Below are 26720 nucleotides of genomic sequence, written 5' to 3' on the forward strand. Positions count from 1 at the left end.
CCTTGCCATTCCAATTTGACGCTCAAGGACTCGCCTCTGCTCACTGGAAACCTTCCACGGGGATATCCGCTTTTTTGCATATTCTATTCTATGTACTACTTCTGCATTTTACCTTCTTCAACCCCTTTCACCTCTGAAGCACCACCGACATCAGAAAACACCCTGTCAATATTCCTGCGCAATTGTTTTCTCCTCCTCCTCCTCCTTCTTTATATTATACAATTCTTTCTCTTCGAGAAAATCGACGTTTGTTCCTTTTATTGAGACTCTTCCTTGTGTTGTCCACCCCAAGGAAGAAGAAGAAGAAGAAGCAGCTTTACGGTGTCAGATTTCGTTTCTGCTATTTGGGGCGTCGTTATTCGTCTTCTTTCTTGCTTTTCAGCGGTAGCAGGTGTGGTGTGGGCCGTTTCTAATGTCAGTGAAGGTGGCGATTTCGAAGGCGGCCAATCAATGGCATCCCGCTTTCTCTCCTATCCTCCATTGGCGTTTTGGGTTGCTCACAGCTTTGGTTCTCGTTGGAATGGTCGTGGTATGGAGTGTTGATGCCTGCACTATTAAGAACTTTATTCAAGCTTGGAGGTCTCGTCAAGATTTGCCCTTCGTGACTGCTAAGAACACTTATAGGGATTCCGGAAAACTATACCATATCCCTAAAAGGCCTGTAGTTAGGGGACATTCAAGTTGGATTGCTAGTGAACTTGAACCCAACTTGACTTCTAATCTTCTTGCCCGATGGTCAGCTCGTGGAAGAGAGCCTTGCGAAGATTCGAAGACAGTAGAAATTGCAATTCCTAGTCTGGATGACGGGAAAGTAACAGAGCTTTTGGCTGGGGATGTTTATGAGTTTGTCTTTCAAGCAATGGATGATTCTGGAAAACCTCGGTGTTCAGGTGGGGACTACTTCGAGACTGATCTGTTAGGCGAATCTTGGAAATCTCGACCTTTGGTGAAGGATTTCAACAATGGTTCCTACTCTATTTCACTTCAAGTTCATCCAGATTTTGATGGGGTTTACGATCTCACTATAATCCTCCTTTACAGACACTTTGAAGGCCTTAAAATGACCCCATGGAGATTTGCTTATGATCGAGTGCTTCGCAAGATTGCTATCAGATTCCACAGAAGCAGTGTTCAATTACCAGAGCTGCATGCTTGCAAAGAATCAGACTTTACTAGGGATGTCTGGATTGGAAGGTGGACGAGGCACGCCAAAAATGATGACTGCGAAATAAGTAATGATGGTAGGTATCGATGCCTAGCACCGGATTTTCCTTGCAGAGCTCCATGGTGTAATGGTTCTTTGGGAACTCTGGAGAGCAATGGTTGGGTGTACTCAGCACACTGCTCGTTCAAAATGTTTTCAGCTGATTCTGCTTGGAATTGCTTGAATAATCGGTGGATTTTCTTCTGGGGCGATTCAAATCACGTTGACACTATACGCAATTTGCTCAATTTCATTCTTGATTTGCCTCAGATACATTCTGTCCCCAGGAGATTTGATATGAACTTTTCAAACCCAAAAGACCAGTCTCAAACAGTTAGGATTACAAGCATCTTCAATGGCCATTGGAATGAGACACAAAACTATCTAGGACTGGAATCCCTGCGAGAGGAAGGGTTTCAGAATTTGCTAAGGAAGTACTTCTCTGAAGATACAGTCCCAGACACCATGATCATGAACTCTGGCTTGCACGATGGTGCTCATTCTCGCACTGTAAGAGCATTTTCTTTTGAAGCAGAAAACGCAGCCTCGTTCTGGGCAGATGTTATGAAGCAAGTGAGGCAGAGAGGTTTGGCATGGCCAAAGGTCTTTTACAGGGCCACAGTTGCAACTGGTGGACGTGCAAGAACACAAGTATTCAATCCTAACAAGATGGAAGTGTTCAATCATATATTCTTGGAGAAGCTGAAGCAAGCTGGGGTTGTCTCTGGCGTGATTGATAACTTTGACATCACATTTCCTTGGCATTATAATAATCGGTACAGTGATGGGGTTCACTATGGAAGGCCTCCGGCGAAGATGAAGTGGCGAGATGGTCTCATAGGGCATCATTATTTTGTGGACCTCATGTTAGCTCATGTTCTGCTTAATGCTATGTGTGCAAGATAAGCATGAAGGTTCGAGTCATAAGAGATGGCCATTTCTTATTCTTGCCCTACGAGTATAGATCCTTATAATTAATTAGGCTTGGCATTCTTTTTTGTTCATAGTCTTGTCCGCAAAATTTCTTCACACATACGGTTGTTGCACTTGTAGATTAGCAGAGGATTTTGATCCTTATTTATATTTATGATCAATGAAGTTCAAAGGTTATTCTTTATTTGCACTATGCACTTTGCATTTAGCAAATCTCTTACCGGTTGAAAACCAATAAGCTTAGAAGCTGAAGTATTTGACACCATGTACAGAAGGCTTGTGGTTGATTACTTAGGTTGGGGAGATAAGTTAGTTATTTTCTGTTGTTGGTGGCATTGGGATTGCGTCAGAACACAATGCGTGTACGAGTTATCTGTCCCTTTCAAACCGTTGCTTCAAACAACCAAATTATTAAGGTTTAGTGTTGAAACTAGTGAGTAAAAGTGAAAATTTAAACTCTAACCTGCCTGGTAGATTCAACTTAACTGAGGTCCTTTTTGAAGTTTCTGGTAAGAATTCTATGTGCCCTTTGATTAAACTGTTGGTGAATAAGGCAGTAACTGGACTAAAAAAACTACTGCTGCTACCAGAAAAACCGCCATTGATTTATGATAATTGCTAAAAAAACTATGTAACGACGAATGATTATCCAAAAAAAAAAAAAAAATAGAGGCAGCCGTCTTTACAATTTGGCATGAATCTTCTTTTTGCTATCGTTCTACATTTCCTCGTTATAAAGGTAAACTTTCAAGCCACTCCATGGGATGTCATTGACAGCTTCAGAGACGCCTGAAATCTTGTAGGTTCCTTAAAGTTTCATCCACACAAATCCTTAACCAGTTCCCAATTTTTTTGGACACCGTGGTCACTGGTCAAGGAAAATTAGTATTATTTTCGGTTCTTAAGATAAAAGCTTGTTTGACTTTTATTTTGATCATAATTATTTATTTTTTTAAAAATAGTCCTTGTAGTAGTTGCACAAGTTAAACATTTTATCAAATGATAATTCTAATTAATACATGCCACTAACAATGATATTCTAAGTTCGGTAGGAAAAAAAACAATGATATTCTAAAGAAGATAACATTTATTCATTATAAATAACTAACTTAACTAATTTCTTTAATCTACTCTTTATAATTTAAGATAAGCATGCATAAAAAATAGTACCAAAAAAGTTTGAGAATTAGACTTGGTAACAAATACAAAGAGTTACTTCAAACAGATTTTATAAATTACAGGCAAATATAGAGGATAAGTTTTTTCCAAAAGAATTATAAAAATTATTCTAACAGTTTGTTAAGATTTTTATTGAAGTAAGATTATATCCGAATCTTGCCACTTTCAATATAAAACTTTAATTTAAACTTAAATTACCGTTACATTATAGTAGTAGTATAATATTATCTCATAACACAGAGGATATAGCAATTTTGTTTTGGCCAAAAGTAGATAGCAATTAAAATTGGAAAACAAAAAACTTCTTTGGTTATGTGTCATTCTCATCGTCTCAATTAGGCTATATTAGTAATAATTCATGAAAAAAAAATGAAGAAGAACATCTTTAAGAAAATACTATGCTTTATTATTTTATAAAAATTATTCTTATTGTCAGTACGTGTTAAAGGAGTTGAACACGGCGCAGTGGCTAATTTTTCCTTTTCACAAACAATGATAATAAGATTAATAATGATGATGATGATGATAATATCCAGCCTGGCCAGCCCCAACGATAACTACATGAGACGAGGCATGCCGGTCAAGATCAACCGACGTTAGTGATAACATTTATTTTTGTCGCTGGGGAAAAAGGGGGAGGAAGAGTTAGAAGGGTAGATAGGTTGAAATAATAAATTTAATGATGAAGTTTGGAGCGAAATGTAAATTAGCCAAAAGAAGGTGCGAGCGCATTCTCCCACGCAAACAGATAAAAGGAAGCGGGATATAAGTTACGCAGAGGAGGATCTGACTCCGTTTGATGGGCTAAAAGCACGCTGCATTTGGTTAAACGATCAACCTACAAATCTGGCTAACCTTGGGGGATTCAATTTGAGGGCTCGCTTATCCCTTAAGCAACCATCTTGTGACTTCAACGACGACGAAGAGGAGTGTAGGCCTTGGCGTCGCAGGCTTACCATGGCTTTCACCTGGGGCTCTGCTCTCAGGATTACTCTTTTGCTTCTCCTTCTCGCCGCTATTATTCTAGCTTGTTTTACTCTCCCCATTGAAAGGGTACGTTGAATTTCACTTCTCGGTTGCTCAGATTTTTTTTCTTGATCCCATCTTCCGAAATTTCCATTCACTTTCAATGGGTCGGACATATTTTTGTTAAAATGATTGATTATCTTGTAAACGCAGGTAGATCTCTGATTGCTTAATTTTTTTCTCTCTTTGCTAGCTTCGTGGATCCATTCCCTAATGGACATGGGGTTTGTTTATATCCGTTAAATCAAATGAGCGTCTCACGAATCTGATGCGCTTAGTTGAAATTTTCCTTCGGTCACATTTGCATACAGATGCGGGAATTTTATTTGATGGAAAATGTTGGTGGCACTTGTCCTATTTCATCATTATAACAGTGGGAAAAATATAGAGAAGCCAGATTTTCTAAATGAAGTTTCTTCTATCAAATGGTTTCAATTTTCTATGTAATGTACATTTGGATTTGCTTCCCTGAGCAATTGCCCAAGCATCCTGCTTACAGAGTGCCTTTTAACAACCGGACATTTATGATCTGCAGATACTAAAGAACTTCTTACTATGGGTTCATGAAGATCTTGGCCCCTGGGGTCCACTTGTCCTGTAAGTCAATTCTAGTTTTTTACCGCTTTGATCTCCAATTTTCCGTATAGTAACTGTCTTTCTGGGATACTTACAATTTCCACTATTGTTGATTCCTTTTAATTTTGGAAATATCTAGTTGGTTGCCTTTATTTATTTTTAATTTCATGACCTGGTAATGTAATTTCTGAAAAACACATATGGGAGTTAGTAGCAAGATATTTGGAAATAAAATTCTGGTTCTGTTTAGGGGAGACTTTATTTGGTCAGCTTCAGAGGAGATTGTCTCTGTGCTTTCGTAGTCTTGCAAATCTTGTCTTATTCACGATGCAACGGAAAATAATTTGAGCAAGCCACACCATTTATGACCTATGAATGTGACTCTTTTTTAAACTCTGCAACGCACAGGAGCTACACTAATTTTTCAAATATAAGCTGGCCTTTCTAGAAAATTGCTCTTGTCCTAAGTTATTATGTGGGCAATGATTGATTCAATGCATGAATTTTTGCACTCATGGTTATTTGATACTCTTCAGGGCTGTTGCTTACATTCCTTTGACAGTCTTGGCAGTTCCAGCTTCAGTACTTACTGTAAGAATCATTAATACCCTAACATTATTACTGCGCTGATAGTTGGTTTCTAAAAGCACTTTTCAAGTATTTGTAATCATCACTCTTTGGATTTGTAGATATTCAAGCTAATGTTATTATAGGTCATCATGATATTTTTGAAACTTATGTGGTCTTGATTACATTGTTGTGTTATACCATTGTTACATCTTATTGCAAAATTATACTTTGTTCATTTTTTCTCAAGTGGCTGACTCTAAATCTTTTGACTCTGAGTATCTAATATTGGAATTTGGGGTGATTAATGCTAAAAATATTGATACTCTACTTTCAGCTTGGTGGAGGTTACCTTTTTGGGCTTCCAGTGGGCTTTGTTGCAGATTCTATCGGCGCAACTGTTGGGGCAGGAGCTGCATTTCTTCTTGGCAGAACAGTAAGTTCCTCAATTCTTGCGTATATCCATGGCTGTCAACATAAAAATCATCTTTGGTCGACTGCTGGCCACTAATTAGCTAAATTATGTTAGGTTTTTCTTGATTTGTATAAGATGCTTTTTCTTCTATACATGTTCATTGGCTTTTCCTTAGCCTTCTAGTTGGGTTGCGATTCAGTCTATGATTATGGTATCTTTGTGTCTTCCCCTTGTCATATTATTGTTAATACATGCAGATTGGAAAATCATTTGTTATTTCAAAGTTGAAGGATTATCCACAGTTCAGATCAGTTGCAATTGCAATCCAAAGATCTGGGTTTAAGGTATGTGCCCTTCGTACTGGTAATGCTATTTTAAAATTTCTTGAATCTTTTAATGTACCTTTCGAGTGTTCCACTTTTGCCATATTTTTCCAAGTCCAGTTTTGTTTACAAACTAGTAGCTCAGTGTTGAGCGTGTGGTCATGAAACTATTTTTCTAGTAACATGCCTATCATTTTATTATAATTTCTAACATACTCTTCATGTGAAAACCCTTTGAACTTGAACCATGGACGTAGCACAAACTCACCATATGCATGATGAAATATAATTTTATCTGTGAAGAACTACATGACTATAGAAGCTCTTATACTGTGTCAAGAACTGCTTCGCTTGAACTTTCAAGTGAAGGCTGAACTGTTTTACCTTGTTCTCTAACTATGCTTGTAACATATTAAAGTATTCTTGTTTGATTGTTATTTAAAAGAAATCGAGAAAGCTCCTCTCTAACCATAATTTATTACTAATATCCTAGATGGTGCTTCCTTTTTCAAATTTTCAGCTTGATATCTTGAACTTATTTTGGCTTTCCTAATGTCTATACAGATTGTTGTGCTGCTTCGGCTCGTTCCATTACTGCCATTTAACATGCTAAATTACCTTCTGTCTGTCACTCCTGTTTCGTTAGGGGAATACATGCTGGCTTCTTGGATAGGAATGATGGTACTTTCTTCCTCTTTTGATCAATTAATGTCCGGGGCTTGGTCCAAGTCCAACTATAAGTCCCTGTTGTCATGCTTTAAAATCCTCAAAACTGTCTTGTGATTTTCTGATTTATTGTTATTAGTTTCATTGCATGCTAGAAATGGCTATCTATATGGAGTTATTATGGATTAGATTGATGAGAAACTGTTTAACACCTCTAGAAAAGGCTATCTGAATTTCAAAGAAAAATTTGGTCCAGTAATTGTCTTTACCGTATTGAACCTGGAGACCTCATAATTATGTGTGGGTGTTGTGTGGATGTGCACAAATTAATATGCTATTTTTCGCTGCATACATCTTGGGTAGAGAAATGGGCGTTGAAATAAAGTCTTTACATTTGCTACTGTTATGTTTGAGGTTTGTAAGCACCTCTACATGATCATCTGCCTCACTTCTGACTATGAAATCAGGTTTTGGGAAGTGCATATGTTGGTGTAATTACTTAGTTAAATCTGCCTTCCCCTTAGTGAATAAATCCATAAGCTACAAATTGAAATCCCATCAGAGGTTTCCAATAATTCATGCCATTACCAACTGATGAAGTACTCTTGTATCATTTGAATTTCAACTAAAGTCATTTTGTTGCTGCTCACTAAATGGTATTGCAGTTACAATGTTGTGTTGATTCCTTCATTATCATTATTATTGCAGCCAATTACACTGGCACTTGTGTATGTTGGAACAACTCTCAAAGACATTTCTGATGTGACGCATGGTTGGGGCGAGTTCTCAAAGACTCGTTGGGTAAGAGATGACATAACTAGCATTTCTGATTTTTTTTGCCTTCTGGTAGCCCGTCAGCTTTACTCTCTTTTGTAGTTCTTTATGCTTCATTTTGCTTTTGTTTATTCACATCTAAGATGCTTTGAATGGTGATTTCTGAACTGGAACAGTAGGTTCCAATCTTTTTTTTTTTTTTCCAGTAAATATAACTTGTCTTTCTTCATCTTGTGGATGCAGGCATTTATCTTTCTTGGCCTTGTAATATCTGGTAAGTTGCATTGTTTTCACACGTAATACACATCTCATGAAAACAAATTTGGCGGACAAAATGTTTGGTTTATGGGAAGCTGTTCGGTCAGAAGGTGTTTGCCTATCTGACTTGTAGTGCGGAATATGAATTTCTAATGTACTTATAGAGTAACCGCACTGGGTAGCATGCAACATGGAACGTTGGCCCTGCAGCCCGTTATTATATCCTTGAATCCTGAATTCACACTCACACCCCACCCTAGTCACTTGAACTCAGTTGGCATGTAATGCACGACATTTATGCTGCATTTTACTCACAGGATATATCGGAAATAAGTAGGACTCTAAAATTATTTAAAATGTTGTGTCTTATGCATAAGATAAATGTGAAGACTGACGAGTTATAATTTGGTGTGAAGTTTTTTATTTACACAATTTTTTTAAATTTAAAAATTCTTGTTATTTTCAGTTATTCAGTTTTGTTGAGCATTTAGTGCACGGACTGTTGTGCACCATAAGTAATTGTGGAGTAAGTGGTGTCTATAGTTAATTTGATAATTAAGGAGTTTTGAGCATAGGTTGAACTGCAAGCATATGGTAAGATCATGAACTGTGGAGGCTGAAAGCTGAGTTAATTTGGTTTATTGTGCAGTGGTGCTGATGATATGTGTTATGAGAGTTGCCAAGTCTGCGTTAGATAAAGCATTGGCTGAAAACGAAGATATAGAAGGTATTACAGGTTCAGTGTTACCAGTTGTTTCAGATTCTCCGGTGGATCTTCACCAGTTGTTTCAGATTCTCCGGTGGATCTTCACCAGCCCCTCATGATCAGGGTAGAACCTCCTGAAGAAGACAAACATGAAAAGTAAAACCCCTTCGCTCTGTAAATTCTTTCCCTTCCTTCTTAAAGCTTATGCTTTCTATATTGACGTGTAAGCTGTAGCTGCTTGCTCCCACTTATTTGTGATTTGTACAGTGTTAACGAGGATTAGGATCTTTAGTTTTGCAGTGATGGCTAATCCTACAATCACAGTCATATTATTGAATTGGTAGCTTGTATCTTGACGGCAGAGAAGTTCATGTGAACGATTTGAGTCTTCCTTTTTTGGCCCAACAATTTGAGTCTTTCTATGACTCCATTCTATGTTTCTCCCACCCTGGAGTCTATTTTGATGTTGCTATTCCAATTTCAATCGTCTCCGACATTCGTTGGGATGTCTGGCAACTGAGATTACGTCCTCGGAAAAATTAAAACTACCGTAATTTGAACTCAATTTTTAAAAATTTTTAGGGTTTTTTATGGTTGTCGGGTTATTCAAAAATCGCTTCGCCTTAGATGAAAATGTCGGAAATTCTAATTTAGAGCAGTCGGAGGTGCTCTTGACTTTGAAAAATAATATCATTTAAATTAAATTAGTGAGGAACCATTGGAATTATAAACGACGAACAAATTTGTACAATGGGGTGGGTCACGCATGTTGCTAATTTCCCGGAAAAAAGGAAGCGGCTGTTTTGTAATTGTCAAGCTTGATTATTTTAAAATGATGGGGCCATGGGGTCGTAAGTTAGTATTACGGTCAAATTTTATGTGGACTGTCTCTGCGATTGGTGTGATGGTTACGTTACAATTTACATGGAGTGGCAATCTTTCATCTGCCGAAGGGGTGAACGGGGAGGAAACGTCTTGGCAAAAGAATAAACTGTAAGGTAGACTCATCCTTCTGAAAAATTCGCTTTACGGTTGAGTTGCTTGCGGCAAGAGACACAAGGTATGGTTCTTTAAACGGCGTGTCGTTTAGTTTTGATTTTCAAATCCAATTTTGAGTTAAAATTTTCTTATTTGGTAACCAAGTTGCCGTGCCCAACAAGCAAGTTGACACCTTGTCAAACAACATGACATGCGTACTTGCATTAATTATTTACTACTCCTATGGTTCTGTTTATAAAATAGAGAGAAGATATTTTTTTGTCTTTTATAAGACACTGAGCGATTTTTTATGGATATACAATTTTACCCCTTATTTATTATTGTGTTGATTTTGTTTACATGAGGTACAATATATATATTAAATAGGAATAAAATCAGAAAGTTATTAAATTTTAAATAAGAGTTAATGAAATTTAAGGTTTTTCTTATCTGCATGAAACATGCTGGAAGTGTCTTATAAATAGATCAGAAGAGTATTATATTCTTCTCTATGTTTCATTGGTTGATCAAATGTTTAACTTATGTAAGATTCGGATTCTCACTATTTGAAATATAAAAAAATTTATCCGCAATATTTGTTGTTCAGTCTATTAAAATGATCTTCTTTTTTTTATTAAAGATAATATTTTAATTAATTTTAAATTAGAAATCAATCAAGCAGTCCCATTTCCTTGCTGAAGAGTTTTAATGCCAGTCACTAAGTTATAGGCACTTTTGTAGGGGTTATATTATTGATAAATTATACTACCTTCGCTCTTTAATATAAGAACTAATTGACTAATTTGAATAGACTAAGAAAGTTTGTTAAGTTAGTTATTTATAATAAATATATATTATCTGTTCTAAAATATCCTTACTAATTATATATATTTGTCAAAACTACTATTTGATGGAAAATTTAACATGTGTAACTACTACAAGAACTATTTTAAAAAAATGATTAAATATAAAAGATAAAATAGAAATCTTGTATTTAGAACCAAATTTAGAATCAAACTAGCTTTTATATTAAAAACAAGAGGTAGTACATTTCTATCAAATAAAAGTTTATAGATATTAATTAATTACCAATATCTTTATACGTAAAAGAAGCACAATATTAATTTCACCATAGTGATGTAAGAGAATACAGTTTTAAGATTGTTCACCTAAAACATAGATAGACACAAGGGGGGCGAAAGCCGCCCACACGCCCCGGACTATGTCCAAGCACAACAATCAAATGGTAGATATTTAGCGAGAATGTTATTTAGACTTCATAAGTAGCTTAAATAGATGAATTTGAAGCCCCATCCCCGTTGGCAGCAACTAACAGTAGCCGCCGTGTCTTCGTCAATCTGTTGAAAAAAAATGGTGCTTGATCTGGTCCGTCCACTGAATGACTGACAGTAAAGTGTAGTCCAAAACTTTCAGGAGCTCAATGCACACCCAATAAACAAAGAAAGAGTAACTTTTCTTATTGGACAAGAAGATTATACGCTTTGAAACTTGAATTAAATCAAAAGTAAACCCCCCACCTCAATTTGATATTTAAAAAAGGTGAAGCAGCATCATATGGTGTCCATGATGAATCTTTGAAGGTGACTTGTGTGGGTGGTGCCAATAACCCTCTTTTTCCTTACCAAAGCAACAAAGCAAAAGTCACCCTCTTGCATTTTTCCTTTTCTTCAACATATTTTGCCCTCTGCTGCTAAACTTTCCCCCTGTCTTGTGTTGAATTTTTGGTCTTTAGGGGCCCTACCATTTCCTTGATGGGAGGGCTAACCATTATTCTATCACTGTGGCTCTACATATTTTGTTGTCTCTGATCTTTTGTGATCATAGCCACAGAAATCAGTTACCACACCAAAACTCCAATGCGTGTGCCTAACTACATGCCATGCGACCCCCTCCATTTTAAAAAAGACCTAAACTTTATTCCATAAATGAAGCTTGTCTAGCACTAAAGGCGAACCAGTTGGTTAGAGGGTGAAAGGAACCTTAAGAGATGACCAAGAAGCAGCAGATCAAGTCTCTGATAGGGAAAGTGCAAGGCATGAGGCTTCTGTCTCTTGGGGGTTGCTTTGATAGCTGCAGAGACCATTCTCAAGCTTCTGGTCTGGGAACAAGGATATGGAATCTGAGTGATAGGCCATTGGAGCTGCAAATTAGGGTCGGGTCAATACTGAAGAAGGTTCACACGGTGAAGCCAGGATGCTCCAAGAGATTGAAATGCAAAAGCATATACAAGGCCTACATGCCTGGTATGAGCAGCAGTAATGGCGATGGAGGTGTGGTGGGGATTAAGAGCTTGCTCTATTACTATGACGAGACTTGCCATCCTTATATATGGATTTCAGACCAGGGGGCTGATTCTCTAAGAATGGTGAAGCAGCAATATGTTAGCCTAGAGGATCTGAGGGACTCTTCTGAGATCAGAATCTTCAGGGATCATCAGAGAGGTTGCATTTCTGTTCGCAAGAGACCAAGGCCTGATTTCTGCTGAATTCAGTTTATCATCATTAATCATTTTCAATGTTTGCGACCTGATTTGTATCCTCTCAGTTTCTGATGAGATCCTCTCGTTCTCTCTGCTTTGTTATCAGCGTGTGTAAGTACAGAATGCAACGATCTATTATATATATGACTGTTTAATTTCGCATTTGTTTCTGAATGGAGTGATGTTACAGATGCCAATTAACAAAGGAACAAAGTTTTAATGTTGTTTCATATAGCTCAATCTAAATAGATACTCTCCTGGTCCTAAATATAAGACATTGTACTAGTGTGTATAAGGGTCTTATATTTAGGACCGGAGGAGTATTTGTTAACTGAAAACTTCTCAAACTTGCCATTTATTCGATTTTCTTCATCGTATCAGAGATGAATTAGTTTCACTGTTTTATTTTTGTGTGGTTACCGACAGCAGAAGCAACCCATTGAGGCAGACACCACCACCCCCCCCCCCCCAAAAAAAAAACCACGAACGGACGTAAATTAATGAAAAGGAACTGTAAATTAATATATATACATATGACTATTAGTTTGGGATTTTGAATTTTTTTACGGAGATTGTAGTTATTTGATTCTCCCTTGTTTTTGTTTGTTTTTATGTGTATTCATGAAGTGTTGTGGGTGGCCGCGATGATGAATGATATTTTAAAGTGCGTTTACTGGGGTAACAAGGATTACGGAGCCTGAGGAGAGAAATCATGAGGGGACGACATAAGTTGACACCGACGTCGCACAACATAATGATGGCGTAAACAACATAATAGCAGTCATATATATATATTAGATTATTGTACGGCGTAATCATTCCGGCGACATTGCTCGATGACTAGTTTATCAAAATCCCGGGGAGTAGCCAATTGGGCTGGGGCTCCGGGTCGAAGCCCAATGAGCCCAGACCTGATTGAACCAATCAAACTCGCATGCCTAAAGCTTCATCTTTTCCTTCACCCATGACCGTCCAAATCAGACGGTGATGCCTCTGTAGATGAGAAACCTTATGCAAACCCACTAAAGCCCAGAAGTGCTTGCACCTGCATGCTTAAACATCCTTGTTTTCCCTCACGCATGACTGTCGTTTTACACCGTATTGAGTTCATTTTCAGCTCCCATTGTTCTGCCAAGTCCAATTGCATGGTTTTCAGGAAGTGAACTATATCTTGGTTTTGTCTTTATGGTACAGGTGAATGGTGATGTGTGTCTTCTTAGTTTTGTCCAGGTGACACTTTACAGAAGTTCACTCGTCAAGCGTTTGCAGTATATAAAGGGAAAAGGGGCCACCTTGTTTGACTACTTAAACCTTCCTTGTGCATCTTGGCTGTACGGATTCCTTCCCGATAAAAACTTGAACATATCAATCCGCAGTAGAATGTGTACAATATGCTCTTCCTTTATGCTACTTATACCTTTTCGGGTTAAAAAATATACACAGCCACCTTGGCTGGAACACTGGGTTTACTCTGACAAATAATGCGACTCATAAAGAGAAAAGACCAGATTCTAAATGTTTTCTTTTGTGTTCCCCCCTCTTCCTTTTTCTTCTTTCTGCTCCTGCTTAAAAAAAAAAAAAGCAAGCGGTTGGATTGGCGCTTATATTTCACTACAAGGTAGCTTCGCTGTTGGTCAAATTTTGTGGATTTCTTTTCTTCCTTTTGTTTTCGCCTCATTCATCACACATGCTTTTGCCCACAACATGACTGGCCATGCTGGTCGCAAAAGCAGGAGAAAGGTTGAAACCCAGAAAACTGGGCAAGGTAGCAACACGGTCCCCTACTTCATAGAACCATGCAAAATTCAAGACACCGACTCATTTCTTTCTGGGGGGTGACCAAATGAAGGATTTGGAGTCGTATGATTATTATGTCTTGGTTTGCGACGCACAACAGGTGTGGGACAACGACGAAGCTAAGGTTGTAGTAATTAACTGGGTTGGATTACCAATTGAGTGCTCATAGCAGTTCCCTGCCTGTCTGGTAAGGACTCTAAATAACAACAAACGTTTGAGTATAAAAGTCAAAACGGAGGCTCTAAAACCAATCTCACTCTTCGTGACTCGTGACTGTCACGTATCGTCATCAATATATTGGGAAAAAGTTTCTTTTGTTTTGTTAAATATAAAGTCAGTTAAATAATCATTTATTGTTTTTTTCCTCTAATTTCATATTTTTATACAATTAAATTTTATAAACAACTGATTTGTTATGATCAATATGAAACTAATTTCTGGCGATGGCATATATGTAACTCAAATCTTATGAATAAGATGGAACTGATAATGTCTTGCCTTTAAAAGAAAAAAGAAAAAGAAGAAGACGGAACTGATAATGTGAATAAGGTGACTGGCATGAGGAGAGAATAGCACGTACTGGTACTATTCTGAGAGAAGGCCATGGAACCCAATAAATGAGAGTAATAATTGCATCCCTCAATTCGGAAATTTAGAATCTGACACTCTTCATTCACTTACCCTCCTCCTCTTCATTGTCATCGTCTCTTCCACATGCCCCCTCCAAAAAAAGGGTCTATTTTATTATTTTATTTCCTTTATAAACTCTTAACTTTCTCACTTATAACTTCAATGATCTTGTTGCTTCTAGTGTGTTCTTTTTACATTAAAAAAATTAACATGAAATATAAAATGAATATTAAAAGGGTTCACAGTTGAAAATAAATATCACAGTAAATTAGTAGTTTGTTATTCGAAAGAAGAGGAACCCAAACGCAATTCATTCACTCCTTCTGATTTTATTATTAAAGGTCAAACGTGAATTTTACTTTCATATATTTTTAATTTTCGTTCATCTTTTATTTATATGGGGTCTTTTATTTAATATTTGTACTACACATAAATTTTGTAAGTGATTTTAAAATAATAATAATTTTAAAATAAAAATAATATTTAAATATTCATATCATTTATTAAATTATATTTAATAAAATTATTATTAAATATAATAATTATGAAAATGTAAACAACTTTATTAACTTCATGTCCTTTTAGTAATTATACACCCATAAGTGATTTTAATAAATAAAAACCAAACATAATCACAATTCTTAAAATCACTTATAAAAAAAAATATCCAAACAGAAATCACGATTAACCAGTATCACTTATAGCCAGTATCACTTATAAAATTCACGATTATCTAAAATCACAGTTGTTCACCGCTAATCCAAACGGGCACACAATATTAAAGGTCAAATGGATGCCCAATATGCATTTTAATGCGAGAAAAACTGTAAGATGTGAAATAAAAAGGTAAATTTCTTGACACGCCAGACAGGGTGTCGCAAACCGATTTAAAAAATGAGTTTAGATTAACTGAGTTAAAATAATCTTATATTATACATAAATTAAGTATGTGAAAATAATCTTACCTTGTAAAACGCAAAAATGTTTTTAACTAATGATGGAAGCCTGCACAATGCTTCACAATAAATAAAGGCATCAGACATAAAGGGACCGCTTAGAACGCCATTCTCTGTCTCTCTCTCTCCCCCTCTCCCTCTCTCCGAAACAGATAATTCAGAAGCAGCCAGAGAGGTTTAATTTTAATGTCTACCCACCATCCCTGAACAGAGACCCCCCCCTCACTCTCGCCTCTCTCTCTCTCTCTTCCCCCACTTCTGCTAGGAAGGCCCATTCTCATCTGTCATTTCCCCCGTGTTTGGTTCGAAAACCGGTTTCAGATATTGCTAGAGCAAGAAGAAGCTCACTTAGCTTGTTGTGTGTTGTCCTCTCTGGGTTTTTCCTGTCCTTTTTTGCTCAGATCTGTTACCTCCCTCTTCGCCTTTTCCCTCATTCCTTCAATTTTGGGGGCTTCAACCATGAGTAAAGAAGAGTTCTTGAAGATACAGGTGCTTCCTCTATCCCTTTCCCCGCATTTTTTCAGGGCCTCTGCTTTGTCATCTGAGTAATCAATGACTCTGAAGCTTTTCTATTTCGTAATTTTAGTTTTTCTCCCGTCTTGTTGCACATTTCTGATGAAGTAACCAGCTTTATTCTATTACATAGTTTTATTTACTCACAATGAATCTATTTTTTTCCCCTCCTTTTTTCTTTTCCTTTTTGGTCCATTCTGTCTTGGATACGGGAATTGCTTGCGCATGCAGAAATCTGTTCTTAAGGTGAACATACACTGCGATGGATGTAAGCACAAAGTGAAGAAAATCTTGCAGAAAATCGACGGTACCTACATTGGCATATACTTGTAGAAATTATGTCTGGAAAAAAAAATCTCTCGTTTTTCTAGACGAATCTTAAAAGTGAATATTGTGGTTGACAGGGGTGTTTACGACGGAGATAGATGCGGAACAGGGGAAGGTGACGGTGTCTGGGAATGTGGACCCCAACGTTCTCATCAAGAAGCTAACGAAATCAGGGAAGCATGCAGAGCTCTGGGGTGCTCCCAAATCAAACAATAACAACCAGAACCAGAATCACATCCCTAAGCAGTCAAAGAACATGCAAATCGACAATGGCAAAGGCGGTGGGAATAACAAGGGCCAGAAAGGTGGTAACAACCAGCCCAAGGGCAAGGGCAAGGGCGGGGGCGGTGGCGGTGGAGGCCCGCAAGGAGGACTGAATCCTCAACAGCTCCAACAGCTCCAGCAGATGCAGCAGCTTCGAAGTCTTCAAGATCTGAAATTTCCTCAATTCAAACTACCTCCAGGCCAGAACCCAAACCAGAACCAAAAAACTCTCAAGTTCGACGTGCCGGAGGATGACGACGATTACAGCGACGACGAGCTGGATGATGAGTTTGATGACGATGATTTGGATGACGACGAGTTTGACGATGATGAACTGGAGGGAGCTCCACTGCCCCTGAACAAGATGAATCCTGATATGGGGAACGGCGCTCCCATGATGCTCAACGGCATGAATATGATGAATCCCCAGAAGAGTGGGAATGCCATGAATATGAATCCTCAGAAGATTGGGAATGCCATGAATATGATGAATCCTCAGAAGGGTGGGAACGCCATGAATATGATGAATCCTCAGAATATGATGAATCCTCAGAACGGTGGGAATGCCATGCATATGATGAACCCTCAGAAGGGGGGCAATGCCGTGCATATGATGAACCCTCAGAAGGGGGGCAATGCCATGCATATGATGAACCCTCAGAAGGGTGGGAATGCCGGACCAGGTAACGGGAAAAAAGGGGGTGGAGGAGGAGGAGGAGGAGCAGCGCCTATTCAAGTTCACGGTATGGGCGGCGGAATTGACGGTAAAAATGGAAACGGAGGAAAGAAAGGCGGGGGAGGAAACAATCAGAACCAAGGGGGAGGCAATAAGAACAATATTGGGAAAAATGGGAACAATGGAGGCGGCGGGGGCGGAGGAATCAACAACAAGAATGGTAGCAATGGAGGGCAGAAGGGTGGTGACGGTGGTGGTAAGAATGGTACGATGGAAGGCGTTCACGCGATGAACAATGGTTTCCAGCAAATGGGCGGTGTTGGCGGGAATACTGACAAGAGCATTCCCATGGGCGGCATGGGCAAGATGCCGATGGGTCAGATGGGCAGCGTCCCCGCCGTCCAAGGCCTCCCCGCAGCATCCATGAACGGCGGCGCCGGCGCATACTTCCCCGGCGGTGGTCCGGATGTTATGGCCGGAAACCCTTACAACCAGCAGCAGCAGCAGCAGTATCTGGCGGCGCTAATGAACCAGCAGAGGGCGATGGGGAACGAGAGATTCCAACCTATGATGTACGCGCGGCCGCCGCCGGCGGTGAACTACATGTACCCTCCTCCTCCGGCAGCACCGTACTCTTATCCGCCCCCACCTGACCCCTACTCCAACTATTTCAGCGACGAGAATCCTTCGGGTTGCAGTGTGATGTAAATCAACGGATGGCCAGCAACGAGGAAGATGGAAGGGTGAAGACATGAACATTATACAAGTTGAAATTGAGCTTCTTTTTTTTTTTTTTTGAAAAAAAATGTTTGGTCTGTAATCCTTGTTTTGGCCTGTAAGTGATGGTAAGTTAAATGGATTAGGAGGCTGGAATTAGCACAAGGATGAGTACTGGGAATACGAGATACAGAGTTTTTGGGAGGGAAAAATGGTAACTAGCAAGAGAGAGCGCGGTGGTGAGGGGTCCCTCCCGTGAGATAATGTCTGTACATGTTGAACAACAGCAATAATTATTATTTTAAGAAGCAACAAAGCCGACAACAAATATTGAGAGCCCACCTCAAGATATTCCATAACACTCCACTCCGCAGCTCTACTCTGTTTCTCATTGAATCTGCACTCTATATATAAATATATGTATATATATATATATTCTCATAATATCTCTGTTATTGTGGCACACGCAGCAGTAGTAATGCTATGCCTTCCATTAAAGAAATGGGAGGAGCATTAGCATTCCAATTTCCAAGTTTATAAGCAACTCCAATAGTACAGTACTAATTACTCCCTCCGTTTCTTATTATAAGAGACATTTGATGCTTATGATATGTTCCTATATATAAGAGACACTTAAAAGTTGTCTCTACTTTTTGTGTGATTTCCTATTTTACCCATATTTATTGTCTCTAACTCACACTCTCTTTCCTTCCCACTTCTCTTTCTTTTAATAATTTACTATTATTCTCTCTCATGTTCTCTCTCCTTATTAATGAGGGTATTTTTAGAAAAGAAATTATACTTTTTACACATTGATTGTTCTTAACTAATTTTAACTGTTTTTTTGATCAACGTAATTCGGTTATTCGTCTCTTATAATAAGGAACGGAGGGAGGAATAATAAATTGGATGCCCTTGTTTTTATGAGAGCGAACTCGTGAGTGTCCCGGAGATGGGGTGCGCTCTGCGACTCCAGGTGGTCCCACCTGCTCTTACTCGTCTCTCCTCGTCACGAGTGGAGCAGCTGGTTTACTAATTTTTAACTTGTGTGAAGGACTTTGAGAAGTACTAATAATTACGCATGTCAATGTACAAATAACAATTTTTTCATGATAATTATATTTTGGCTTGGCTTCTTATAAATTTATCTGCTTCACTTTCCGGTCTGTTTAGAATCACGTTCATGAACACTTATAATTACGTTTAATATAAATTGAGATAAAATTTATTTTATGTACTTACCTTATATTTTTAAAATTATAGTAAAAGAACTGTTAATGAGTCATTTCAAGCGGGTCCGAATTCATCATGCCGATAAATTCTAATGCTTATTATTTTTGCTGTGGCTAGTTTACAGGCAATCCAATGATCGCCATCATAATGATGACGTAGCTGGGAATTAAGAGTAATTTGTTTGAAACGCGATCCCCGAATGAAGGCGTTGTGAGAGTGGATGTTCCGTAATGAAACTTAACTTGTAGTTTGAGTACGAGATTACACTGGCAACTTCACCGGCAGACGACGGCACGACGCATATGGGTTGAGGGCAGGGAGGAGACTATCATTTTGGTCACGATGGGAAGGCTTGTGTTGGATGCGTGTATGGACATATGTGTGTTCATTTGTTATGAAGATGACTTGCACCTTAAAGTATTTTTATGACCAAATTGAATCTCTACCTGACTGAAGAGATTATCATTTTGGTCACACCAGCAAGGTTTTTATCCTGAAGTATTTTTATGACTAAATTAAATGTTTAATTAACTCTTATATTTATAATTGAAGGTAGTACCTTTTTTTTTTAACATAAAAATTAGATAACTAATTTAAATATATTAAAAATTAAGTTAATTATTTATAATAATTATAAGTATTGATTTTTCTAAAACATCACACATGTGAAACGTATATTAAGATTATAAATTTGAAAAATAAGTTGCAAGAAGGGGTTGGGGCCCGCATTTCCTTATCATGATCATCATGTCCGTCCCCATCCTCATTATCAGGCCTGGTTGAGGACGAGAGGTCAGCCATGACATCACACACTCCTCTGTCGCTGTCTGCGTGTAGTATCTCTCCATCCAACTAGTCCCTTCCTTTCCCGCTTACTTCTACGGTTACACCTAATTCTATCTTGTTTCTTTCTTCCTCTCTGTTTTTCTTTTTCCGATCCCTATTCATCCAACGCTTCATCGCCAATTAATACTCGCATATACAAGGCATTGCTTTTGTTTTATTCGGCGACCCCACGCCCTCTCTCCCTGTTTTCTGCGTGCTGCGCCTTCACTGTTTGTCATCCATACTTGTATTTTCCTACACTACATGCCCTCCAATAAGTACACCCTTCCCCCTTATCATTATTACTCATTCATACTATAGATATGAATTATTTGTGCAGGTACGCTGCGTGATTCCCTTACTTGATTACTCGCAGACGTAGAGTAGAGTGGTATTACACCTACCCGTGTGATCATCCCAGTGCCGTATTCTTTCACTCCTTCTAACTAAGTGCACACATTCCGTGCCCCCACTAACGTGTTCTTGTGAAAAGTGCTGAATAAACAGAGATCAGGGCATTGCATGTCTTACTCACCAGTTGCATGAACAGCCCTTTCTTCAAACACCTTCCTCTTTCTAGCTGCAACATATTTTCTTATATAACTATACTGGACCTGTACATTTGCATTCACTTTCAAACGTCTTCCCTTTATCTTTTCCTCAACATATTTCTCTCTCTGCTGCTAAACTTTTCCCCTGTCTTGTGTTGAATTTTCGGGTTTTACAGGCCCCACCATTTCCTTGATGGGAGGGCTCACCATTATTCTATCACTGTGGCTCTCCATATTCTGTTGTCTCTGATCTTTTATGGGCATATAGCTAGCCACAGAAATCACTTGCCACGCGACGTGTGAGCCCAACCACATGCAATGCATCCCCCTCCATTTTAAAAAGACCTCCACTTTATTCCACACATGAAGATTGTGTAGCACTAGAGGCGAACCAGTTGGTCGGGGGTGGAAGGAAGCTTAAGAGATGACCTACAAGCAGCAGTCCAAGTCTCTGACAGGAAAGATGCAAGGCATGAGGCTTCTGTCTCTTGGTGATTGCTTTGATACTGCAGAGACCATTCTCAAGATTCTGGGCTGGGAACAAGGGTATGGAATCTGAGTGATAGGCCAGTGGAGCTGCAGATAAGCTTTGGGTCAATACTGAAGAAGGTTCACACGGTGAATCCGGGATGCTCCAAGAGATTGAAATGCAAAAGCATATACAAGGCCTGCACGCCTGGCATGAGCCTGAAGAGCTTGCTCTATTACAATGACGACGCTTGCCATCCTTATACATGGATTTCAGACACGGGCTGATTCTCTGAGGATGGTGAAGAAGCAGTATGTTAGGCCTGAGGATCTGATCAGGGACTCTTCTGAGATCAGAATCTTCAGGGATCAAAAGCATTTGGCTGATCGTGTTAAGGTCCTTTTAGTATAGAGTACCTTCTGAAATATTAGGCTCTTGATCTAGTCGGTTTTAATTAGAAATTGGGGGTTCACTGCAGAATTCAGGATTCTCATTTGAGAGCACTGGGCTTTACTTCCAGGCAGGCCTCAAGTTTCTTCATGCAGCCTCTCCATTGGAATCTGGGAACAATGATAATGCACATACAGTGAGACGAATCAAGGAAAGCAAATGTACAGTAGCACAGCAAAATTATGCTAGCACGTTAACATTTTTTCCTCCTGCGTCATGCGTTGACTTCACGGACAGCATGCTGGTCCAAGTGAAATGCTCATAAAAATGACTGCGTAATGATCTGCAGACGCTTTTCAATTCATCTAATTGTTATCACATCCTTACACTTGGGTGTGCTATTATTACTTTGAATATATAATTGGAGATTCTGGAGCCAAAGAAACAAGGAAAGCGCCTCACTGTTCTATAAGAAGGGTTGGCAAAAACTCTGGGCACCTATGTTTTATCGTCTTTCAGAGCTTTAATAAATGTCTAAATTTGGATTATTGATTGTTGATCATTTTAACTATTGCATAGATTTTCTTAATTGACATACTAAGCATGAGAGGTGAGACTTGTATGTTTTTCTAGGGCTCTGATCTGAAAAATAGAATGCATTTTTTTTTTGTAAGTTTGGGCAGAATTTCAGCCATGGACTAATATGTGATTGAATATAGATGTGATGGAAACTGCAAGTAAGAGTATAGTCTCGTAGGCTGAGGTGATGTTTCCTAGTAGTTCACCCAAGATAAATGGTATGCATGTCTCTGTGTTGTTATAGTTTCATCTAAATAGAGGCTGGAGAACCAATGTTGTATACATTTATTATATACATTTATTGTCGTCAACTTTCCTAACTGAGCATTTTCGGGGATTATGCAGGGAGCCAGTGGCTGTAATTGACAGAGAAACAAATAGATGTTATTTTTTCTAAAATATTCTTATCAATCAAGTTATTGGTTAGAATTATTACTATTATTACAAGGTTTACCTTAAAAAAATAGATAAATATGATAAATAAAGCGAATTAGGGCTTTATATTTAAGACCAAAACAAAAGTCAAACAAGTTCTTATATCAAGAATCGGAGGTAGCAAAAAGGAACAGGAAATTAAGAAATACACATGTGGAGACTGTAGTTATTTGATTCTCCCTTGTTTTCTGTGTTTTTGTGGGTGTATATACTCAGGAAGCGTTGGTGGCTGTGATGATAATAGTTTAATATTGCCTCGTTATTTAATAAGAACTCGTTTGTTTTTTATTTTGATTTTAAATATAAAATTCTAATTTATTTTATTTCTCATATTTAATTTTTTAAAATAATTTTTGTAATAATAGTAGTTCTAGCTAATACACTTGATTAGCAAGGATATTTTAAGAAAGAAGACACCTATTTATTACAAATAATTTACATAACTAAATTTTTTAATCTACTAAAATTAGTTAACTAACTTTTATATTATAACCAGAGGTAGTATTTGTTTATCAGGGATAACGAGGATTACGGAGGCTGAGGAGAGAAATCAGGAGAGGACGCCACTCATGTCCCACAACATGATGCTAGAGTAAACAACATGATAACTGGGATACACTATAGTGAGTAATAATTCGGGCAACATTGATGATTATTAGTTTAGTTCATCAAGAGAAGGAGCCAAGTGGGCTGGGGCTACTGGTCCGAGCCCACTGAGCCCAGAACTTGTGTACTTAAAGCTCCTTGACTGTCCAAATCAGCTGGTTTACTAACTAGTTAGCCTTGCAGACCTTTGCTGACTGGAGAAGCAACGTAAATAGACGATACTATGGGATTTACTAATCGCTTTTGCGATTTTCAAGGTCCTAATTATATCAGTTTAAGGGGTGTTTGAATGGAAACCAAATTATAGTTTCAGAAGTATTTTTACAGTTTACGAAATAAATATGTGAAGGAGTTTATCTCGTTTTACGGAAAAGTGTTTCTGAAAAGCACTTTTAGGGGTTGCCAAACACTCCCTTAATATTGAAGTTTCTGAAGTAGGGACTAACGTGTCATGGTGGTTTCTACAATTTGATACAGGATGTATTTGGAAAAACAATAAAAAACACTTATAAACACGTTTTATATATAAGTTGATACAAAAAAATTTCTCATATATTTACTTTATATTCTATCAATCATAATCAAAAAATTATTTATAAACTATTTCAAACCACCCCACAATTGATACTAAATGTAATCCAATCCAATTCTACGTGCTAAAGCTAAACATGTTGAACTTGATTTGCAATTTTTATTCGTGACGCCAAGGTTTTAATTTTAAAAGGCTGCTCCAAGACATTAATTTGGGAACTATTGATTAAGTGGCGGGCACATTGATCAAAGCTTGGTCCCATTTCAGAAGCGAGCTGTGTGCTATTGTTTTTGAAGGGTTGCCGTGGTTCAGACTCTCCCCTGACTGTAAGGTAGAGTTCATGTGGACAGGGCTAAGAAGGATTAGGCCCTTACCTTATACCCAGTGTACCCAAAGGATGAGCGGACTGTAAAATGCTCATTGTTCGGTTATATCCAGAAAACCTTAAATTTTGGATTGGGCAAGAACAGGCTTTCCTTTCTAAAGATAACATCATATCTATGCCGCATGTTTTAAAAAAAAAAAATCCAGTTATACTTGAAAAATACATTTAATTTAATCTATAATTAGCTTTAAAATGTTAAAATATATAATATCAAACTATACCAACATATTCAATTTAATAAATATAATCATCTCCTTTGAGGATGGGAATCAGCAAGCAAGAAGACATAAATTTTAATAGTGAAAGAATGAGGTATTATTTTTTGTTGATTTATGTTTAAGCCGTGTCAATCCTATTCTTTCTTTAAATTTTGTCATGCTGACGTTTCAGCTCATAATTTCTTATGTTATACTCCTCCGGTCCTAATTATAAGACTCAATTGACTTATTTGAGGAGATTAAGGAAGTAAGTTAAGTTGGTTATTTATAATAAATAAGTGTTGTCATTCTTAAATATCCTTGCTAATTAAATATATTAGCTAAAACTATCATTATTAGAAGGATTATCTTGGAAAAAATGCATAAATATAAGAGACAAAATGGATTGGGGTCTTATAATTAGGACCAAATAAAAGTCAAATAGGGTCTTATAAAAGGACCGGAGGAGCATATCCTTTTTAGGCACAAATTTTGCAGCAATAACGGAATTAACTCAGCATAATAGTTTCTCTCGCCATACATATAAATCGGGTTATATATGTGTTATATTATAACACCAAAATATGAATATATAATTAATATGATTTTAATTTTTATTCTAATTATTTGGAAATTGAAAATGAAAAATGAAAAGTATAAGCGTCTCACAAAGAGAAAGGGTGAGATAAAAGGAAGGATGGAGGATTAAGTTTTTTTTAATATTTAAAAAAATTAGTCTAAAAACACACAGTTGTTTATTTATACTTTATTAAATTTTAGTTTATATTCTTTCATGTTGTAAAATCTTTTCAATAGATATTATTTTATTTTGGTCCTTCTTTTTATTATAATATATATTTGTTAGTAAATATATATATATTTTTGGGTAGGACAACATGCCCTGTTTGCAGCCTGCTCCTGCCAGTGAATCAGCCTTATCCAAATTTATCCATTTTTGTTTGGGTAGCATATTTTTGGGTCGGGTTGGGTAATTTCTTTGCGGGTTTGGATGGGCACACCGGTTATGTAGGCTCTATGCACACTCCTACAATAAGATCACACTGACAAGACAACAACTGTCTCTTTTTATTATTATTTTTTCACCAAGCAGCTGGAGAAAAATGGTATAGGAAAATAAAATTAAATTTTGATTCTTCATATCATGAAGAATCAATGCTTTCATGGGACCAAACTTTGGACCCAACTGGGTTATGCCACGTTTGGCATGATGGAATTGGGAGGTATGGAAATGGAAATGGAATTGATTTCCATCAAGATGTTTGTTTGGTATGATAGAATTGGAAAATTTTCCAATTCCATTTCCACCAAAAGTGGTGGAATTGGCCTCCACCCTCACACCCCAAGATTTGTAATTCCATCTCCCTACTTTCGTTTTTACCCTCCTTACCAGATGCAAGCGAAAGTCCGAAGGCCTTCAAGCTTATCGCCAGCGACTACCACCTTGCTCCAACGACCTTCAAGCTCATCACCGGTGACTACCGACCTTTGTTCCGACAACCTGAAGGCGATAGCGACAACTACCTCTTAGAAGTCTTTATCCTTTGACCCAAACTCTGTTCGCCTAATCTTCAAACTAAGCTCTGATTTTATAGTTTCAAATATGACAAAATGGACAAAACCATTGAAAAATTAACCTTGAAAAACATGGGTCGTCAGTTCTAAAGAAATCGTTTGTTCCGAAGCTCGATCAATTTTTGCATCTGTGAAGAAAAATGATTTTACTTCTTTGGTTGAAGTTCCATGAATTTTTGCATATCAGAAGAACCGTGATTTTTGCTTCTACATGTGCGTTTCTTTTTCCTGGTGCTAATCGATGCTTGTAGATTGATTATTTACGCCACATTGTTGATGATGTTGGGCAAAGACTTCTCGATTTTAGATTCAGGTGGCGGAGGAGGTGCTTTTTCTTTTTTAAATTCTTGAGGGTGTTTTAGTATTTACACATTTTAATATATATTTTAATTAAAATTTAAATTACATTTCCATACTTATACCAAACATGTTTTCAAACCTCATATCCATCTCCATTTCCATTTCCATATCCATCTCCATCTCCATTTCAGTTTCCATCAAAAGCAATTCTATGGTACCAAACGGCCCTTAGGTGTTTGTTTTGGTAGCAGTTGACGCCTTTTTATTATTTATTTATTATGCTGTTTGCCTTCCTCTATCATGAGCTTAGTGGCAAGCCCAAGTCTGTCAAAGTGTAATCTTGAATCGTGTGTTTTTAGTTGTCTTGGATGGAACACGACTTCAAAATAGGTGCACGCTAAAATCAGATGAACAACGGTTGTATATTAGATGCCCAGTTATGCACTTGAAATGACCAGAGATACCGAATTGATAATGATTTTACTCGTTCACCTTTTTCTATACTGTTATTTAAGTGGTCTAGTCCGCTCGCTTATTGATGCCTTATCTATTTATGTTTTATTTAAATGTCAATTAGCCTGCGTCATAGTAAAATGTTAGCATTAAGTCGTTTCGTTTAAACGCAAGGGGATAAAATTGG

General features: G+C 37.7%; 4 protein-coding genes and 1 pseudogene across 5 annotated transcripts; all 5 read left to right on the forward strand.

Annotated features, from left to right (window-relative positions):
* The first annotated feature begins 108 nt into the window (after positions 1-108).
* On the forward strand, positions 109-2275 carry LOC114718701 (uncharacterized). The gene has a single exon (XM_028904116.1). The coding sequence runs from the start codon at positions 413-415 to the stop codon at positions 2108-2110; it is 1698 nt and encodes a 565-aa protein (XP_028759949.1). The 5' UTR covers positions 109-412; the 3' UTR covers positions 2111-2275.
* A 1710-nt stretch (positions 2276-3985) lies between these two features.
* LOC114718703 (TVP38/TMEM64 family membrane protein slr0305-like) lies at positions 3986-9018 on the forward strand. Of its 2 annotated transcripts, XM_028904120.1 has the most exons (10): positions 3986-4369; positions 4878-4939; positions 5455-5509; positions 5823-5921; positions 6158-6244; positions 6788-6904; positions 7598-7690; positions 7907-7937; positions 8571-8657; positions 8705-9018. In XM_028904120.1, the coding sequence occupies exons 1-10, from the start codon at positions 4274-4276 to the stop codon at positions 8785-8787; spliced, it is 810 nt and encodes a 269-aa protein (XP_028759953.1). In that variant the 5' UTR covers positions 3986-4273; the 3' UTR covers positions 8788-9018. The 2 variants fall into 2 exon arrangements, with proteins under 2 accessions (XP_028759953.1, XP_028759952.1); XM_028904119.1 differs by lacking the exons at positions 7907-7937; positions 8705-9018 and having other exon boundaries at positions 3987-4369; positions 8571-8656.
* Positions 9019-11562: 2544 nt separating this feature from the next.
* Positions 11563-12229, forward strand: LOC114718704 (uncharacterized). Its single transcript, XM_028904121.1, has one exon. It carries the CDS (start codon positions 11614-11616, stop codon positions 12109-12111), a length of 498 nt encoding a protein of 165 aa, XP_028759954.1. The 5' UTR covers positions 11563-11613; the 3' UTR covers positions 12112-12229.
* A 3491-nt stretch (positions 12230-15720) lies between these two features.
* LOC114718702 (heavy metal-associated isoprenylated plant protein 33) lies at positions 15721-18061 on the forward strand. The gene is made up of 3 exons (XM_028904118.1): positions 15721-15977; positions 16233-16308; positions 16406-18061. The coding sequence occupies exons 1-3, from the start codon at positions 15948-15950 to the stop codon at positions 17974-17976; spliced, it is 1677 nt and encodes a 558-aa protein (XP_028759951.1). The 5' UTR covers positions 15721-15947; the 3' UTR covers positions 17977-18061.
* A 2957-nt stretch (positions 18062-21018) lies between these two features.
* LOC114718700 (uncharacterized) lies at positions 21019-25753 on the forward strand (annotated as a pseudogene).
* Positions 25754-26720: the final 967 nt, after the last annotated feature.

Source organism: Neltuma alba, unplaced genomic scaffold (genome assembly GCF_004799145.2).
Source record: "Neltuma alba isolate B1F8T4 unplaced genomic scaffold, ASM479914v2 tig00011858_pilon, whole genome shotgun sequence".
NCBI lineage: Eukaryota > Viridiplantae > Streptophyta > Magnoliopsida > Fabales > Fabaceae > Neltuma > Neltuma alba.

Coding starts and splice junctions, on each gene's coding strand:
- LOC114718701 (XM_028904116.1), top strand. CDS start 413: ATGTCAGTGAAGGTGGCGATTTCGAAGGCGGCCAATCAATGGCATCCC.
- LOC114718703 (XM_028904120.1), top strand. CDS start 4,274: ATGGCTTTCACCTGGGGCTCTGCTCTCAGGATTACTCTTTTGCTTCTC. Junction 5,510..5,822: donor TTCCAGCTTCAGTACTTACT/GTAAGAATCATT, acceptor CTCTACTTTCAG/CTTGGTGGAGGTTACCTTTT. Junction 5,922..6,157: donor CATTTCTTCTTGGCAGAACA/GTAAGTTCCTCA, acceptor TAATACATGCAG/ATTGGAAAATCATTTGTTAT.
- LOC114718704 (XM_028904121.1), top strand. CDS start 11,614: ATGACCAAGAAGCAGCAGATCAAGTCTCTGATAGGGAAAGTGCAAGGC.
- LOC114718702 (XM_028904118.1), top strand. CDS start 15,948: ATGAGTAAAGAAGAGTTCTTGAAGATACAG. Junction 15,978..16,232: donor AAGAGTTCTTGAAGATACAG/GTGCTTCCTCTA, acceptor TTGCGCATGCAG/AAATCTGTTCTTAAGGTGAA. Junction 16,309..16,405: donor AATCTTGCAGAAAATCGACG/GTACCTACATTG, acceptor TGTGGTTGACAG/GGGTGTTTACGACGGAGATA.